Raw genomic sequence first — 14011 nt, forward strand, 5'->3', positions numbered from 1 at the left:
CAGAGCAACAAATGCAATAATCACGATTCACCCCCGATCGACTTCGAGTCGAACGCTTGCACGTTCCATTACGTGGCCCGTGCAGGCTGATGTGGTGACGTCTAAAGCTAAAGCTGGGCCATTTCTACTATATAACTGACGAAGCTACCATTTACATTGTCGTACATCTCCCAGGCATCATTTTGCGATGTCATCAGTGTTGGGATGCATTTTATACGGTGGGTGTTGCAATGAATTCATCCATCTCGTGCCCACCAAGCTAGCGTTCTTCAGGTTTTTCAGTCCTCATGTTGGTAAGCACTATCTGGATATTCACCTACAGGTGTCGCATACATGAATCAATCGGTCGATCGCTGCGGTTGCCACTCTGCTACTGGTACCATTCATGTCGACGATGCACTAGTGAAGTATCGGGACTCGTTTCCGGGCGGCGTTCTTCGCAAACGTTTCCCGAGAAACGTTTGTGGTCCAGAAGGGTCTAAAGCTAACAAGCTATGTCAATGTGACAACATCGCGGAATATATTACTCATGCAACCTGTAAATTCCTTGCATACGCATACACTCAGGCAGGGCCCTTACAGTGACAATGAGTATTTTTTCCGGGGTAGAAGGACATATGTAGAATTAGTTACCTAAGTAGTACATCCCTGCAATCATGGAGTCATGGACCCACAACCTTGCTAAGAACCTATTTCGGACTCTTGCCAAGATGTTTCCATTTTGCGCCCTCAGTTGCTGCCCGCCATGAAAGCAGGGCGCCGAGTTCAATTGTCAAATAAAAGGTTTGCTCATCCAGGTGCTTCAAACAAGTTCTAGGTGTTGGAATGCCGAAGCTGCCAGCTGCATGCGGGTGCGTTGGTGCAATTAGCCGGTCCCTGATCCGGTGAAAACCTATATAACGATACAGGTGAAGCCACCCACACGTCACGGTCGCATACCCCAGACTCATCATTTTTGCCATGTCTTCACAAGGCATCCCGCTGGATACCGCTGCCATCATGTCATCGGTGCTAGAAGGCATTTTATACGGTGAGCATCGCAATGAGTTGTTCGTCCTACTATGGCCACCACTGAGCTAGCGGCGTTCTTCAGGCTTTTCGGTTCTCATGTTCATAGGTACCATCTGGATAATCACCTACAAACGTCGCATAAGGGTCGTCAACCGGCCAGCTGCTGCAGTGGCCACCTTGCTATTCTTGCTAAGTACCGCGGTTAGCTTCTCGCCACTTGCGCCCAGTGTGGTCTGCTGATGCCTCTCAAGCATATGGTCATAGGCATCATTCGTCTTGAAGATGGGCTAGTGAAGTATCGTGACACGTTCCCAGGCGGCCCAGCGGCGTTCTTTGCAGACATTTCCAAAAAAACGTTTGTGGTCAAGAATGCGATACTCGCCTTACACACTCTGCTTGGCGACGGGATCGTGGTGGGCTCGTTTTTTTTTATCTGCAAGTTGGAAACCTTCTTGACTTACATGCCCTTCCTGCCGAAAGATTTACAGGTGTTACGTTGTTTGGCAATCTGTCTGGGTTATCATCCTACCAAGCATGATGTGGTGCGGTGTCGCAGGTTCGGTTACAATCATATCCGGGAAGCCGTATGCTCTGATATTGTCTCAGTGTTTGGTGTTTTTGCGGCCTGCAACTTTTCGCAAGCATCGACTGACATGAATATCTTCACCGAGAAGACTGGACATTTGATAGCGACGTTCATGACCTTGACACTTGCAACCAATTTGCTCAGTTCAGGTAAGTACACTTCTGCGTAAGCGCGATGCTTAGGTCCCATAGTAACCTTGACATATATAGGATTGCTGGCATATCGCATCCGGATGGGCGAACGCAAGGTCTCGGCAATTCGCACTACAAAGGGGAGAATGCCTTTATTGCGCGTGCTTGTAGATGCTGCTATTTTATACTCTGCGACGCTATGCTCCTCACTAATATGTTTCGCTCTGTCGAACAATGGACTGTATGTCATGGCAGACTTGGTAATTTTGCTGTTAACATCTGCTATCGAAACCACTGAACTTGGATCGACTAGAACGTCCCGATTATCTCGATTACCTTCTACATGGTGTTCATCCGCATCGCGAGCAGTCAATACAATCAAGACTCGACTCTTGGAGGGACAAGTGAGATAGAACGAAGAAATTCGCAGCAATATAATATGCAGCCTTTGCAAGGTATATGGAGTATACCCCCGGGTACTGATGTATCCTTCTCCTCTGGTGGCACAAAATTAATACATACATTAGTGTAGTTATCTAGATTATGTACCCCCGCACATAAAGCTATCCTCCGTCTTCAATTTAACAAGCTTTCAGACAGTGCCTTGAGAGCGCTCCGCTGCGAGGCCCAATCACTAGAATCTGATGTGTACCTGACCTTGCAATGCGCGCGGTACCGGTTACCACAAGTTCGGACAATTATTACACTACATGCTGAAAATGATGTTATGTATTAGCCCACACTGACGTATAGCTACTCTGGCCTGTGACCCCGAAAATATCCAGTCTCAGTGACTGGGTTGTTTGAACATTTATGTCCGGCTAGGCTCGAAAGTCTGAAGCGGAATAATACCTATGCACTGAATCTATTAATTCCTTGCACATGCAAACACTCAGCCTATTAGTACTGGGCGCTGTGACGGGAGTGTAAGTCAGAGCAAATTATGTAATTACCTAAGCACATGCCTGCATGGACCCACGACTTTACTAAGAACCTATCTCAGAGTCTTGCCAAGATTGACGATGACCCTGTGTTCTCGTTTTGCGCGCTCAGCTGCTGCCCGCCATGAAGGCAAGGCGCCAAATGTCAAATTAAAGGTTTGATTAGAATTGCTTATCTGGTGCGAAACATGCGTCCGACGGTCTGGCGTTCAAAGCAACTTCTATTTTTTAGAAAGGCGAAGATACTGCCGGTCCCTGATTCAGTTACTGATTGAACCGAACATTTCTACTATATAACGATACAGATGGAACTGGCGAAGTTCGCCACCGTCGTAGCATCCGCCCCAGGCCTATTACCATTTTGCCATGGCTTCACCAGGTATCCCGCTGGATACCGCTACCATCATGTCATCGGTGCTCGAAGGCATTTTATACGGTAGGTATCGCAATGAATTTACCCGTGCCACGCCCACCCAAGCTAGCGTTCTTCAGGCTTTTCAGTTCTCATGTTCATAGGGACCATCTGGATGATCACCTACGGCCGTCGCATACAGAACATCAATTGGCCAGCTACTGTAGTTGCCACCTTGATGTTTTTGCTGAGTACCGCGGTTAGTTTCTCGCCGCTTGCACCTAGTGTCATCTGCTGAAGCCTCTCAAGCATATGGTCGTAGGCACCATTCGTCTTGAAGATGGACTAGTGAAATATCGTGACACGTTCCCAGGCGGTCCAGTGGCGTTCTTTGGAGACACTTCCGACAAAATTTTTGTGGTCAAGTATGTGATAATCGTTTTACAAACCCTGCTTGGCGACGGGGTGGTGGTGAGTTCAAGTTTTCATCTGCAAGTTCGATAACCGCGTGGCTAACAGAAATGACTTTTCTATCAAAAGATTTATCGATGCTACCTCATTTGGCAATCTGTGTGGATTGTCATTGTACCTTGCATTATGTGGTGTGGTGTCGCAGGTTCGGTTACAATCATATCTGGGAAGCCGTCTCTGATATTGTCTCAGCGTTTGGTGTTTTTACGGCCTGCAACTTTTCGCGAGCGTCGATTGACATCAATATCTTCACCCACAAGACTGGACATTTGGTCGCGACGTTCATAACCTTGACACTTGCAACCAATTTGCTCAGTTCAGGTAAGCCCACTCTGAGCAAGCACGATGCTGAGGTCCCGTATTAACTTTGACGTGCGTAGGATTACTAGCATATCGCATCTGGTTTCTCGAACGCAAGGTCTCTGCAATTCGCACAACGAAGGGTAGAATGCCTTTATTACGCGTGCTTGTAGACGCTGCAATTTTATACTCTGCGACGCTCTGCTCCTCACTAATATGTTTCGCCCTCTCGAACAATGGTCTATATATTATGGCATACTTGGTAATTCCGCTATTAACATCTGCTATCCACGTTACTGAGCTTAGATTCACTAGAATGTTCCGATCATCTCGATTGCCTTCTACATGGTGTTCATTCGCATCGCGAGCAATCAACACATTCAAGACTCGATTGTCTTTGGAGCGCCAAGTGAAGTTGAACGAGGAAACTCCCAGCAATATCCTATGCAGCCTTTGCACGGTATATACATCCAGAATGATGTATCCTTCTTGGGTGATAGCCCAAAAGTACCGATACATACACTAGTTTAGTGTGCTTCGCTCCTGCATATACAGCTATCCTCCTTATTTATTATAACATTCGGACAGTGGTAGCTAGTAACTACTCAGCGCGAGAACATTAGGATTGGACTATAGAATTTACCTTACAATTCTGGACTTGTATTTCATACAACGGAATGTGCTCGGGCCTAATCATCAGGTTATAACCATGCAGTGCATCAGAACGCACAGAGATAGGATCATGTGGGCGAGGTCTAATCTCCTCGATGTTATAATTTTCAAAGTCTCATAAGGTCTATATCTCGCGGAGGGACGCATGAACAATACACATGCACGACGATCCATTAAGTCGTTGATGAGAAAGAACTTATCTCGACCGTCACCGCAATCGGCGGACGCTGTGGCTAAAGGGTGTCATTTATTTAGTCCTCTTCCATGACATTCAACAATAAAGTGACCACAAACCATGTCGGTCTGTACAGGTCCAGTGCAATCTACTTCATCGTCGAGATGTTTCATGTTCTTCCTGGATGACTGGAATTCCTCGGCTGGGGACACCATAATATGCGGCTCCGGTCGGTAGAGATATTGGCGAGTACGGAGGCTGGAAGAATCTGCACGCGCCTGCAGGTAGTATCGCGCATTCAGGAGTGTGAGAAACGAGTTGACGTATACTTGAAACGATACCAGCAGTCAGCACGATCCTCAGAGAATGAGTTGGTCATACATTTAGCCACTAAAAATTCAACGGCAAGAAAGATGAAGTTGTTCGGCATCGTTGCGCACTGCAGGTGTCCCTCAGAGACAAGGTGGACAATACAACTATTGGAACTTTACCGTAATCATAGTTGCCAGAGAACCTATACTGCACGAAATATCAATCAAGGTATGGGATAGTGTGGAAGGACGGTATACCTCGTGATACAGCCGGTATTAATGGTGTAAGCTATGAGCTTTTTGACAGTGGAATCCGTGCTAAACACCCAACATTAATATACCTGATTCCGATAGTGAACGGGTCGCTTGTTACCTAGCGAACCCAGTGCGGGAGGTGGCGAGAAGATACCACAGTGATGATGCAATAGTGATATCGACAGCAGTGATCGTACTTAAAGCCGTGTATATTGCCCACTCGGATTTAATCAAGTCCAAGAAAACATGACACCGATATCTATTCGCAATCAACACCTCTCGAGTGAGCGAGTAAATGGTCCACTCACAATACGGAGATAAGAGCTGTCATTGGGTCGAAATGAATGTTGAGTCAACAACAGTGGTACTCTAGAACCCTTACCAATGTCAACACCTGAAAGGATCTGCGTGTTCAAGATCGCGTGGAGAGAATTAACAAAGAATGTCCTCACCTACACCGAGGGCCACGATTATGCCCTAATAATGGATCGGCGGAATGAACTATAGTACGTGAACATTGATTGCAAACTCACCACCATTATAGGGAAAGCTCTCGACCGGCCCTTGCTGACTAGGTTCATTCCATCAGTCATGGTAGAGTAATTCTTCGGAGGACAAATACCTATCCATACGCGGTGGACATACAGACTGTGGACAAAGAAACATTGCTTGAACGTTGCATATAATTCTGTGCAAATCGAACTTACACATGTACGCTATTGGCAATGAGAGCCTGTGGCGTGCGTGTCTGAGGCGGTTCACCGAGCGTGGGGGGTTCGACTTACATTCATTGCTATCTGAAGCTGCGCGAGCCTGTCAGTATCACAGTAGATGGTGCAGAGAGGGGGAAAGCAGGAATTCACTTTAAAACTCCATATAACTTTTGTGAGCGGACCCATGAGCATGGGGTTGCTTATTAGATAATAATAGATGCAATGGATGATGGATGCCAGGTGCAGAGCATCAAATATCCTGAACGTTCATTATCTCGAGGTGCTCGACCATTGCAACTCAAAGATATCTACCAAAACAAAGAGACCTGATAGCGTCAGGAAAAGAACAAACAAGATGACAACATAGACGTACGACCAGCTTGAATAATGTTGTTCCTGTACCTCTATGCGTCTGAAAGTAGAGGAAAGTTTGAATATTGCTTATGCCCCAGAGGCTGTATCCGTGAGATATTGTGACAGCCATAATCAACGCTCAGTCTTGACTGCGGAGTGAGCGAATATTTGACTAACAATGCTGCAACGGTAGCCCCAATAAAAAGTGCTCCGAACGTGTTCCCCGTGGAAAGCTGTAGGCTTTGGAGGTCGTGCGTTGAGAAAGACATCGTTGACAGAACCGATCGGGATTGTGACGGTAATCGTTTTACCATACTATATACTCTAGCCGCATGCAACCAAGGGAACAAAATTGTCACCAATCTGTCAAGAGGTGGATGAAGGCATCTCCCGTGGTGATCACTGATTGGCACAGACACCTTTCACATACGGCGATGAGAGCCCACGGGCCACGTAGTGGAACGTTAAAGCGTTCGACTCGGAATCAATCGGGGGCGTATCGTAATCATTGAATTTGTTGCTCTGACCGTCTCCGCGGATGATTGCGCGTGTGCAAAGGAAAAAAAATATCAAATACTGGCGCGCGCATGCGTGTGCACTTACCATTGCAGCAAAACTCCAACTTGATTGTAACATTCGCAGATGGAAGCACTGATTCAATTTCTGGAGGGTTCTGCCACCGCACGGCGTTCGCTGTAGTACAGCTGTACCTACTAGGCTACCTTTCATATTGCCAAGGCAAGGGTCGGAGCAACATGTATATATCCTTTGAGTCCAAGGACGTGTGACGGTGGGTAACAATACGCATCCCCTACATAGGAAATACCCGACGTCTCCGTCCCTGAATTCGAAGGGATACACGATTAAAGAAAGTACATTAATGTAGTATGTTTAACAGGGCGAGTTTGGGAGTAAGCTTTTCTCGGCCTCGGGGACACGCAGCCCAAATTAGACCATCATTTCAAAACTTCGCACGCCTCTTGCACTATGCCCGTTAGTCTAACGTTCCCTCTTGCGATGCGAATGTTTTCTCTGTCGTCGAGTGGCCTGCCAGGCTGCTCACGTCAAAATTCGCGCAAGGTCACAGTCAAACCGACAAAATGTTGTAGAATACTAGTCCACCAAACTCTCGGTCCCACCCAGTGTAGGTGCCGACGAAATCATCCCTGATGTCACAAATATTGATAATGCGCCCGCCCCCGTCGAAGGTTCGCGGGTAGGTATGTAGCATACCCGACTCTGGAATATCGTTGCTCAAAACTTCCGTCCAGACCGTCAAGCTCACGTATAATGACGTGATAAAAACTATGATGGCAGAGTCCATTGGCTTGAGAGCGGATAAGATTGAGCCTGCTGAACTCGCAGGCCAGCGCTTCGCTGTTGTTTTGTGTCCGGGAACGGGCCCTACTAGATCTGGAATTCGGATTCGGCTAGACAGAGCGGAATCTGTTTAGTTAATTCACAAGGGCCGTGGTGATCGCAGGAGTGCTTGAAGGAACGGTGGAGAGAAGCTAACTCGAAGAACAAAACACTTACATATGTGAGTCACCCTTACATACGTCATGCCGCACCGTAGTATCCAATGGTACTTCTTTCATTTTAAATGCACCGGCCGCATCACAGTCCCGGGATATCGATCCGTTGATCTCGTGTCAACATCGATGGGGAGCGTTCTGATGTCGACATACTTGAGTGCCACTCTCAGGCATGATTTGTGTCTTACACAACGCCGTCAAGCTTCTGTCAAGCTTCTTAACGACGAATTAAATACCACCTGTTAGAGTGACGAGATAAGTGACAATACTTTCACGGAAAGCCTTTTTAAGTCCTCGCTGTCAATACAACTTGACTGCGGAACATGTATGTTTGTCTTTTGGCAGTGCAAAGAAGCGACGTCTCCGTCGTCGTCGCAGAGACCGTGACCTGGTGGATTTGTGCGTCAACATTTTTTTTTCATTTCCAGGGACACAGTGCATGTACATCAAGTTTGGGCACTCAACTACCTCGTCACCAATACTAGAACATGCAAAAAATGACCGGTGTTCGATAGGTCTGGGCAGACTCCACGACAAAGTCTGGCCTATGACGAGTTGCGCGTTTAGGCTGTGAAATGCGACCATGCCACCCTGACACACCTCCTTTGCCCATCCTGGGTGATCGTGTTAATAAAAACTCGAGGGAAACACGACTCACGCTGGTTCTCCACGTTCAGATCACACTTGACCGCAAATCCATAATTCACACCACTGAAAATCTGGAAGTGGTATGCGTCTTCATTTGCTCGACAAGCCTGTCTTCAACTTTCCGATGCGTCTCTTTGGGAAACGTGTGGTTGGTTTCAGCACAGGAAAAGAGCATCGGAGCTAGTCTATTGGACTCGTCAAGATATAGATCTGGGAAGAAAGAAAGGGACGGGCCGGTGCATTTGTCGATTTCCTCGGAGGGAGAGGCAGGGTGAGTGATTACACCTATATGATATTACGCACGCACACATGTCATGAAACGAGAATACGCATACCACAGACGATTAAAACACCCTCCTTGGCAAAATTGAATACTTGTGGTCTTTTCTATCCACGCCGGCCTGTTGAAACCTGACTTATCCATGCATTCATGAATAAATTCTCCAAAGAAGTAGTCGAGGCTGAGCACAGTAAAACCTGTAGACAGATGAAAAACAGGGAACAATCACAGTCGTTGCGTGACACCCTTGGATTCGGACAGGGTTTGTGGGCTCAGACACATAAGTATGTACGTTGGCAATCTCCCCCTGACGACCAACTGGAGTGCCGGAGTGGGAGACTGCAGTCAAACAGTGCTCACTAAGCTGAGGGGCCATGTTGCAATGATGGGGAGAATGTCATCAGTAGAGACAAAGTGTGTAAACCGTTTATGCGTCTGTAGGATCCTGCGTCGCTCACCGGCATCGTTCACGGGCAATAAAGCTGTGATAAAGGATTACTATAGTTTTAGAAATGAAATCAGCTCAGCAGGTGTTATACACGAGGATTCGAAAGAATGAACTTCACAGCAGAAGATCACAGCAGGCCAGGATGAACCAGAAAAGAGAAAAAGATGCCGACAGACCGGAGGGTTCTGGAGTCTTCGTAAGCAGATAAGGACACCGAGATGATGCTGCCACTGCTTGATCACCGCCACACCAGGCTTATCCTCCTCCATCATGGACACGACACCACAAGAAATACAGATAAATGTCAAGGGTACGACTAATCCACAACATATCATTGTGAAACATATTGACCTGAACTAGGACCGAGCGAGCTCAAGTTGCAGATCACAATCAGTACTGACAAGACTGTGCTCGACCTCAAGCATGCCATCGCAGAAAAGTCTGAAGTAGAGGCTGATAGACAGAGGCTTATATACTCCGGTGCGTTTTAACGGAATTGAAAGTGTTTCATTCATTCATTGTATTGCATTTACAAGGCCGAGTATTGAAGGTACACTTCGCCTTGCATCCACAATTCTCATGATCACTGACAATTTCGCCCACAGGATGACGATGTCCTCTCGACGTACAAAATTCAAACATCTCACACCATCCACATGGTCAAGGGCGTCGCTCGTTCAAACGCATCCGCCTCTCAAACCTCCTCCGCCTCAGTCCCCCCTCTCCCCACAATGCAAGCCGGCCAGAATCCCCACGACCCATTGACTCAACTCAACTCTCACCTCGGCTACGGTGCCCTCGCCGGTTTCAACCCATTCGCGGAAATGGGTTTGAACCCAAACGATCCTAACATGATGCAATCAATGATGCAGAGTCCCCAATTCCTCCAACAGATGAGCAACGTCATGAGCAATCCCGCAGTCCTCGACCAACTCATCGCCAGCAATCCCCAGCTCGCTGCTATGGCCCCTCAAGTCCGTGAAGTATTCCAGAGCGAGAGGTTCAGAGAGATGATGTAAGCCATTCCCTCTCGCTACTCCTAGAGATGCGTACTGATCCATGCTAGATCAAATCCTGAATCCTTCCGCTCGATGCTACAGATGGCATCAGCATTCCAAGGTATGGGTGGAGGCGCAGGTGCCAGTCCATTTGGTGGGGCATTCGGCTTCCCCGGCGCAGCAGGAGGCGGTGCAGCGTTCCCGGCACCAGGCGCTCCATCTACAGCGCCCGCATCAACTACCTCCCCCTCCTCTACCTCCCCCACTGGTACCCAACCAGCTCCAAATCCCTTTGCAGCATTTTTCCCTCCCGTCCCGCCAGCAAGCGCGGGGGCTGGTGCAGGCGCAGGCACCAACCCATTCGGCATGTTTGACCCCGCGGCGCTAGCACAAATGCAATCCGCCTTTGGTGGTGGTGGTGGTGGTGGTGGCGGTCTTGGCGGGCTCGGAGGCTTCAGTGCACCTCCTGCTGCACCCGCAGATTCGCGGTCACCTGAAGAACGTTTCCAGGTGCAGTTGCAGGTACGTTTTGAATGCTATGCACGGCGGGCGATCTAATCAGGTTTCGTTGCTTTTTGGGGGAAACAGCAATTACAAGATATGGGCTTCACAAATGGATCGCAGAATGTTCGGGCCCTGCTTGCGACTGGCGGAAATGTGAATTCGGCGATCGAATATATATTAACCGGAGGAGGACTGTGAGGGGAGCACAAGCGTGGCGGATGGATGGGTGACGTTGGCGTTTCTCCCATGTTACAGTCTAGACATGGACAATTGTATTGTGTACGCCGTAATAAATTTAGCGATCTATACTATGTGATATATTGTATAGGTGGAGATGCATTCTCTAGAGGAACGGTGAATGATGCAGTCGATAGCGATCACAGAGTATCGTCTGTAGTAGATTCCCCGGAAAGCCTCGCCCGCTTCACGTCTTCTTGAGATATCGATATTGAAGAAGCTCGTTTCGAGGCCTCTGTCGGCGACTTGAGTGGTCTGAAGTACGGTTGGGAGAGCCAATGCGGCAGCACCCTAAGCCCTGTCGTAGGCTCAATCGTGATCAAATCATCGATTGTCTTCCCCTCCTTCGTCACCTCCGCAGGATCCCTCTCCATGCGCTCCTTCATCTCCCTCGCAACCTCAATATACTCCTCAATAACATTCGACCCTCTGATCCGACCCAACCTCTCCCTCAGATCCGTCTCCCGTTTCAGAGCGGGATGCATGATTTTAAACATATGCCCTTTAACCGCGCTCGTTGATGTTGGCGTCTTGAGGCTCTTGACAATATCCAAGTACTCAAGCGCAAGATCCGCATGGGGCAAGTGTGCGCCTCTCAGCGTCGATGAAGAACTTCGACATGGTGCAGGAGCGAATAAGGCAGGGTTATATAGCTGCCCCTCAGCGCTCATCACTCCATCCACGCCAGTCTCTTTCATGCACTTCTCTACGTCTTCATAGAATAGAATGTTGCCATTCGCGAACACAGGCACGCCAACGGCCTCCTTCACAGCTTTGATGTGCGCCCAGTCCGCGAGCCCCGTGTTTTGCCCGCGTTGTGTCCGCAAGCGACCATGACAAGTGAGGATCTGTGCCCCTGCGGATTCGAGCATCTTGGCATAGGCGACTGTTTGTTCTATGGAGGGGAATATTCGGAATTTGGCGGTGACGGGTACGGAGAGGTTTTCGTGAAGTACGTTGACTGTTTGTTCCGACGCCCTGTAAATTAGCACTTTTTCAACAAAAACTATCATGAAATAAAAACGCACTCAGGTCATGAATCAGCTCCCAATCGTCCATTAAGAAGCTCCCGTAGTGTCCTTTCCTTGCGATATCCTGAGGGCACCCGAGATTAATATCTATGGCATCGCAGTGGTCCTGTACGGCGAGTGCGCTCGTGAGGAGCTGTGAGGGATTGTTAGCGCAGAACTGGACGATGAGCGGACGGTCGTGTGTAGTTGAGCCTTCCTCGAGACATGAAGTGTTGAATGCCTGTGCGCGATATATATGTGCGGAAGGAGGAGAGAACATCTTGGCGTTAATCATAGGTGTGTAACAAAGCTGAGGAGGTTACATTAACATCAACGAATGACAAGGACAAGAACACAAAGTGATGGCGATCGGAGGCGTACCTGGGCACCGTATCGACGAGATAGGATTCTCCAAGCCTGATACAAGTAATCATGAAACGATGAATAACGTGGACATGGACATGGACCCTACTCACCAGCTCACTTTGATCGACCATCGGCGCCACGATGAGTTTTGGGCTACCGAGGATCTGGTGGTAGAAGTCATACCCAGCGAGTTTCCTGGGACGATCAGAGGTGGTGTGGACCGCCATTGTGAAGACCTTTGGAAAAGTGCGCTCGCGCAGAGCGCGCGAGAGGAAGCGAACGAAAGAAGTTATTGGAGAATCGGCGCAGTTGGGCAAGATTTCGGCTGCAAGAGATTTTTGGATCATGGCCTCACGTGACTTGTACTAGGAAGATGATAATACCCCTATGTGACCTCTGCACACGATTTCGACAATGTCGCCCACGCTCGCCTCTGCCCCCAGTGGTAGCTGCTGCTTGTCTGTTGTAAAACACACGGGCACACCTGTTGGTCACATCGAGGACCTTGGTGGTATTTCAACATATATCTCTGATCCTCCGAGTCCTACTGCGACACAGAAAGTGATACTCTTTCTGGCAGACATATGGGGACCGCTTTTTCTGAACAATCAGTTGATTCAAGATTATTTCGCATCCTTTGGTGAGCCCCCATGTGTTTGCGTCTGTGTGTGAAATGAAAGTGAGCTGAGTGGAAGGAACTACCAGGCTATCTCGTCCTTGGGCCCGATTACTACTTTGGCGACTCTGCGCCAAACCACCCGCCTGGCCGTAATCTCCAGGAATGGGTTTCAGAAGCGCGGAAACCGGCTATCGACGCGTTTCCTGGCTGGCTGGCTGCTGTGAAGGCAAAATATGGTGCGTGTTGGGTGTGTTCCAGCGTGGTCGTGGTCGTCAAGATATATCCATTGTAATAGGGACTGACAAAACCAAGTACTGCGCTGTCGGTAGGTAATAACACAAGCAACGTCAAGAGACACTGAACACCTATGGTCAGGATACTGCTTTGGAGCCCCGTTTGTCATGGACATGTGTTCTGATAGAACTGTAGTTGCTGGTAAGTAATTCCACAGCCTCTCAATAAGGGTACCCACGGGAGGACTGTAGGAGCACTGGCTCACCCTGCATTCCTCGACGAAAGCCACTTTGAAAAACTTGACCGTGCGTGCTCATGCTTAACACGACCTTCTCCTACCAAAAATTACACAGGACCTCTCATGCTCTCCTGCGCAGGTAAAAGTCCTTTATGAAGAATCAAGATGCGGGTAGTCGCTAATAAGACTGATTCTTGCAGAGGATGACTTATTATTCCCATTGGCATCGCGTCGACGGGCAGAGGATATTATGGTCAGCCGCAAGTGCACGTACTACTTGCAGGTATTCTCAGGCATCAAGCATGGATTTGCAGTACGAGGTAACCCAGATATCGATACAGAGCGTAAGCGACCCAATCTACTGTCTTGAGTGTCCGACAAGTCATCAAATGTTTCATCCAGGGTGGGCCAAGGAACAGAGCGCCAGGGGGATCAAGGACTGGTTTGATCGGTTCACTGCTTAATTTCGTCACAGCAGGAACGATCATTATTGATCAGTACACGAGATTGCAGATAATTTTTGTTTTCAAGTTGAGTAGCATCGCAATTCAAGTGCCACTTCGAATCATCGGGCTGCCCGATGAACAATTTGTCCTGTAAGAGGGTTTTATGGACACTTCAA

General features: G+C 48.3%; 6 protein-coding genes across 6 annotated transcripts; 4 read left to right on the forward strand and 2 right to left on the reverse strand.

Annotated features, from left to right (window-relative positions):
- The first annotated feature begins 701 nt into the window (after positions 1-701).
- Positions 702-2326, forward strand: DEU56DRAFT_856398 (uncharacterized protein). The gene is made up of 8 exons (XM_041355266.1): positions 702-908; positions 974-1030; positions 1094-1212; positions 1263-1424; positions 1492-1567; positions 1618-1746; positions 1807-1988; positions 2042-2326. Exons 2-8 carry the CDS (start codon positions 1000-1002, stop codon positions 2258-2260), a joined length of 918 nt encoding a protein of 305 aa, XP_041209447.1. The 5' UTR covers positions 702-908; positions 974-999; the 3' UTR covers positions 2261-2326.
- A 372-nt stretch (positions 2327-2698) lies between these two features.
- DEU56DRAFT_296983 (uncharacterized protein) lies at positions 2699-4460 on the forward strand. Its single transcript, XM_041345536.1, has 7 exons — positions 2699-3105; positions 3162-3280; positions 3331-3492; positions 3562-3637; positions 3685-3813; positions 3873-4054; positions 4108-4460. The coding sequence occupies exons 1-7, from the start codon at positions 3036-3038 to the stop codon at positions 4321-4323; spliced, it is 954 nt and encodes a 317-aa protein (XP_041209448.1). The 5' UTR covers positions 2699-3035; the 3' UTR covers positions 4324-4460.
- Positions 4461-4498: 38 nt separating this feature from the next.
- DEU56DRAFT_297048 (uncharacterized protein) lies at positions 4499-6749 on the reverse strand. Its single transcript, XM_041345537.1, has 18 exons — positions 6690-6749; positions 6450-6635; positions 6292-6373; positions 6231-6244; positions 6069-6177; positions 5991-6008; positions 5913-5938; positions 5828-5853; positions 5739-5776; positions 5658-5682; positions 5588-5599; positions 5514-5529; positions 5324-5464; positions 5209-5268; positions 5131-5158; positions 5021-5078; positions 4759-4967; positions 4499-4697 (listed from the first exon to the last, which is right to left on the reverse strand). Exons 2-18 carry the CDS (start codon positions 6584-6586, stop codon positions 4638-4640), a joined length of 1059 nt encoding a protein of 352 aa, XP_041209449.1. The 5' UTR covers positions 6587-6635; positions 6690-6749; the 3' UTR covers positions 4499-4637.
- Positions 6750-9453: 2704 nt separating this feature from the next.
- Positions 9454-10883, forward strand: DEU56DRAFT_911881 (uncharacterized protein; the record flags this gene model as incomplete). Its single annotated transcript, XM_041357332.1, has 6 exons — positions 9454-9493; positions 9544-9663; positions 9720-9733; positions 9789-10198; positions 10250-10703; positions 10770-10883. The coding sequence occupies 6 exons, from the start codon at positions 9454-9456 to the stop codon at positions 10881-10883; spliced, it is 1152 nt and encodes a 383-aa protein (XP_041209450.1).
- A 179-nt stretch (positions 10884-11062) lies between these two features.
- On the reverse strand, positions 11063-12525 carry DEU56DRAFT_871038 (uncharacterized protein; the record flags this gene model as incomplete). The annotated part of the gene is made up of 4 exons (XM_041355675.1): positions 11063-11883; positions 11951-12242; positions 12314-12349; positions 12409-12525. 4 exons carry the CDS (start codon positions 12523-12525, stop codon positions 11063-11065), a joined length of 1266 nt encoding a protein of 421 aa, XP_041209451.1.
- Positions 12526-12712: 187 nt separating this feature from the next.
- DEU56DRAFT_735309 (dienelactone hydrolase) lies at positions 12713-13853 on the forward strand (the record flags this gene model as incomplete). Its single annotated transcript, XM_041348444.1, has 7 exons — positions 12713-12938; positions 13004-13153; positions 13213-13242; positions 13293-13352; positions 13403-13460; positions 13576-13733; positions 13792-13853. 7 exons carry the CDS (start codon positions 12713-12715, stop codon positions 13851-13853), a joined length of 744 nt encoding a protein of 247 aa, XP_041209452.1.
- Between the last annotated feature and the right edge of the window lie 158 nt (positions 13854-14011).

This window comes from Suillus clintonianus (assembly GCF_016758775.1).
Source record: "Suillus clintonianus strain FC179 chromosome Unknown DEU56scaffold_28, whole genome shotgun sequence".
NCBI classification, from domain to species: domain Eukaryota; kingdom Fungi; phylum Basidiomycota; class Agaricomycetes; order Boletales; family Suillaceae; genus Suillus; species Suillus clintonianus.

What these genes read in the sequence shown, in the direction of transcription:
- DEU56DRAFT_856398 (XM_041355266.1), top strand. Translation starts at nt 1,000, where the DNA reads ATGTCATCGGTGCTAGAAGGCATTTTATACG. An exon ending in TATTCTTGCTAAGTACCGCG is followed by an intron (nt 1,213 to 1,262) that starts GTTAGCTTCTCG and finishes ATGCCTCTCAAG; the next exon opens with CATATGGTCATAGGCATCAT. An exon ending in AACCAATTTGCTCAGTTCAG is followed by an intron (nt 1,747 to 1,806) that starts GTAAGTACACTT and finishes TGACATATATAG; the next exon opens with GATTGCTGGCATATCGCATC.
- DEU56DRAFT_296983 (XM_041345536.1), top strand. Translation starts at nt 3,036, where the DNA reads ATGGCTTCACCAGGTATCCCGCTGGATACCGCTACCATCATGTCATCG. An exon ending in TATGTGGTGTGGTGTCGCAG is followed by an intron (nt 3,638 to 3,684) that starts GTTCGGTTACAA and finishes ATATTGTCTCAG; the next exon opens with CGTTTGGTGTTTTTACGGCC. An exon ending in TATATATTATGGCATACTTG is followed by an intron (nt 4,055 to 4,107) that starts GTAATTCCGCTA and finishes TAGATTCACTAG; the next exon opens with AATGTTCCGATCATCTCGAT.
- DEU56DRAFT_297048 (XM_041345537.1), bottom strand. Translation starts at nt 6,586, where the DNA reads ATGGTAAAACGATTACCGTCACAATCCCGATCGGTTCTGTCAACGATG. An exon ending in ATTGCCAATAGCGTACATGT is followed by an intron (nt 5,854 to 5,912) that starts GTAAGTTCGATT and finishes CTTTGTCCACAG; the next exon opens with TCTGTATGTCCACCGCGTAT. An exon ending in TCCCGCACTGGGTTCGCTAG is followed by an intron (nt 5,269 to 5,323) that starts GTAACAAGCGAC and finishes TTGGGTGTTTAG; the next exon opens with CACGGATTCCACTGTCAAAA.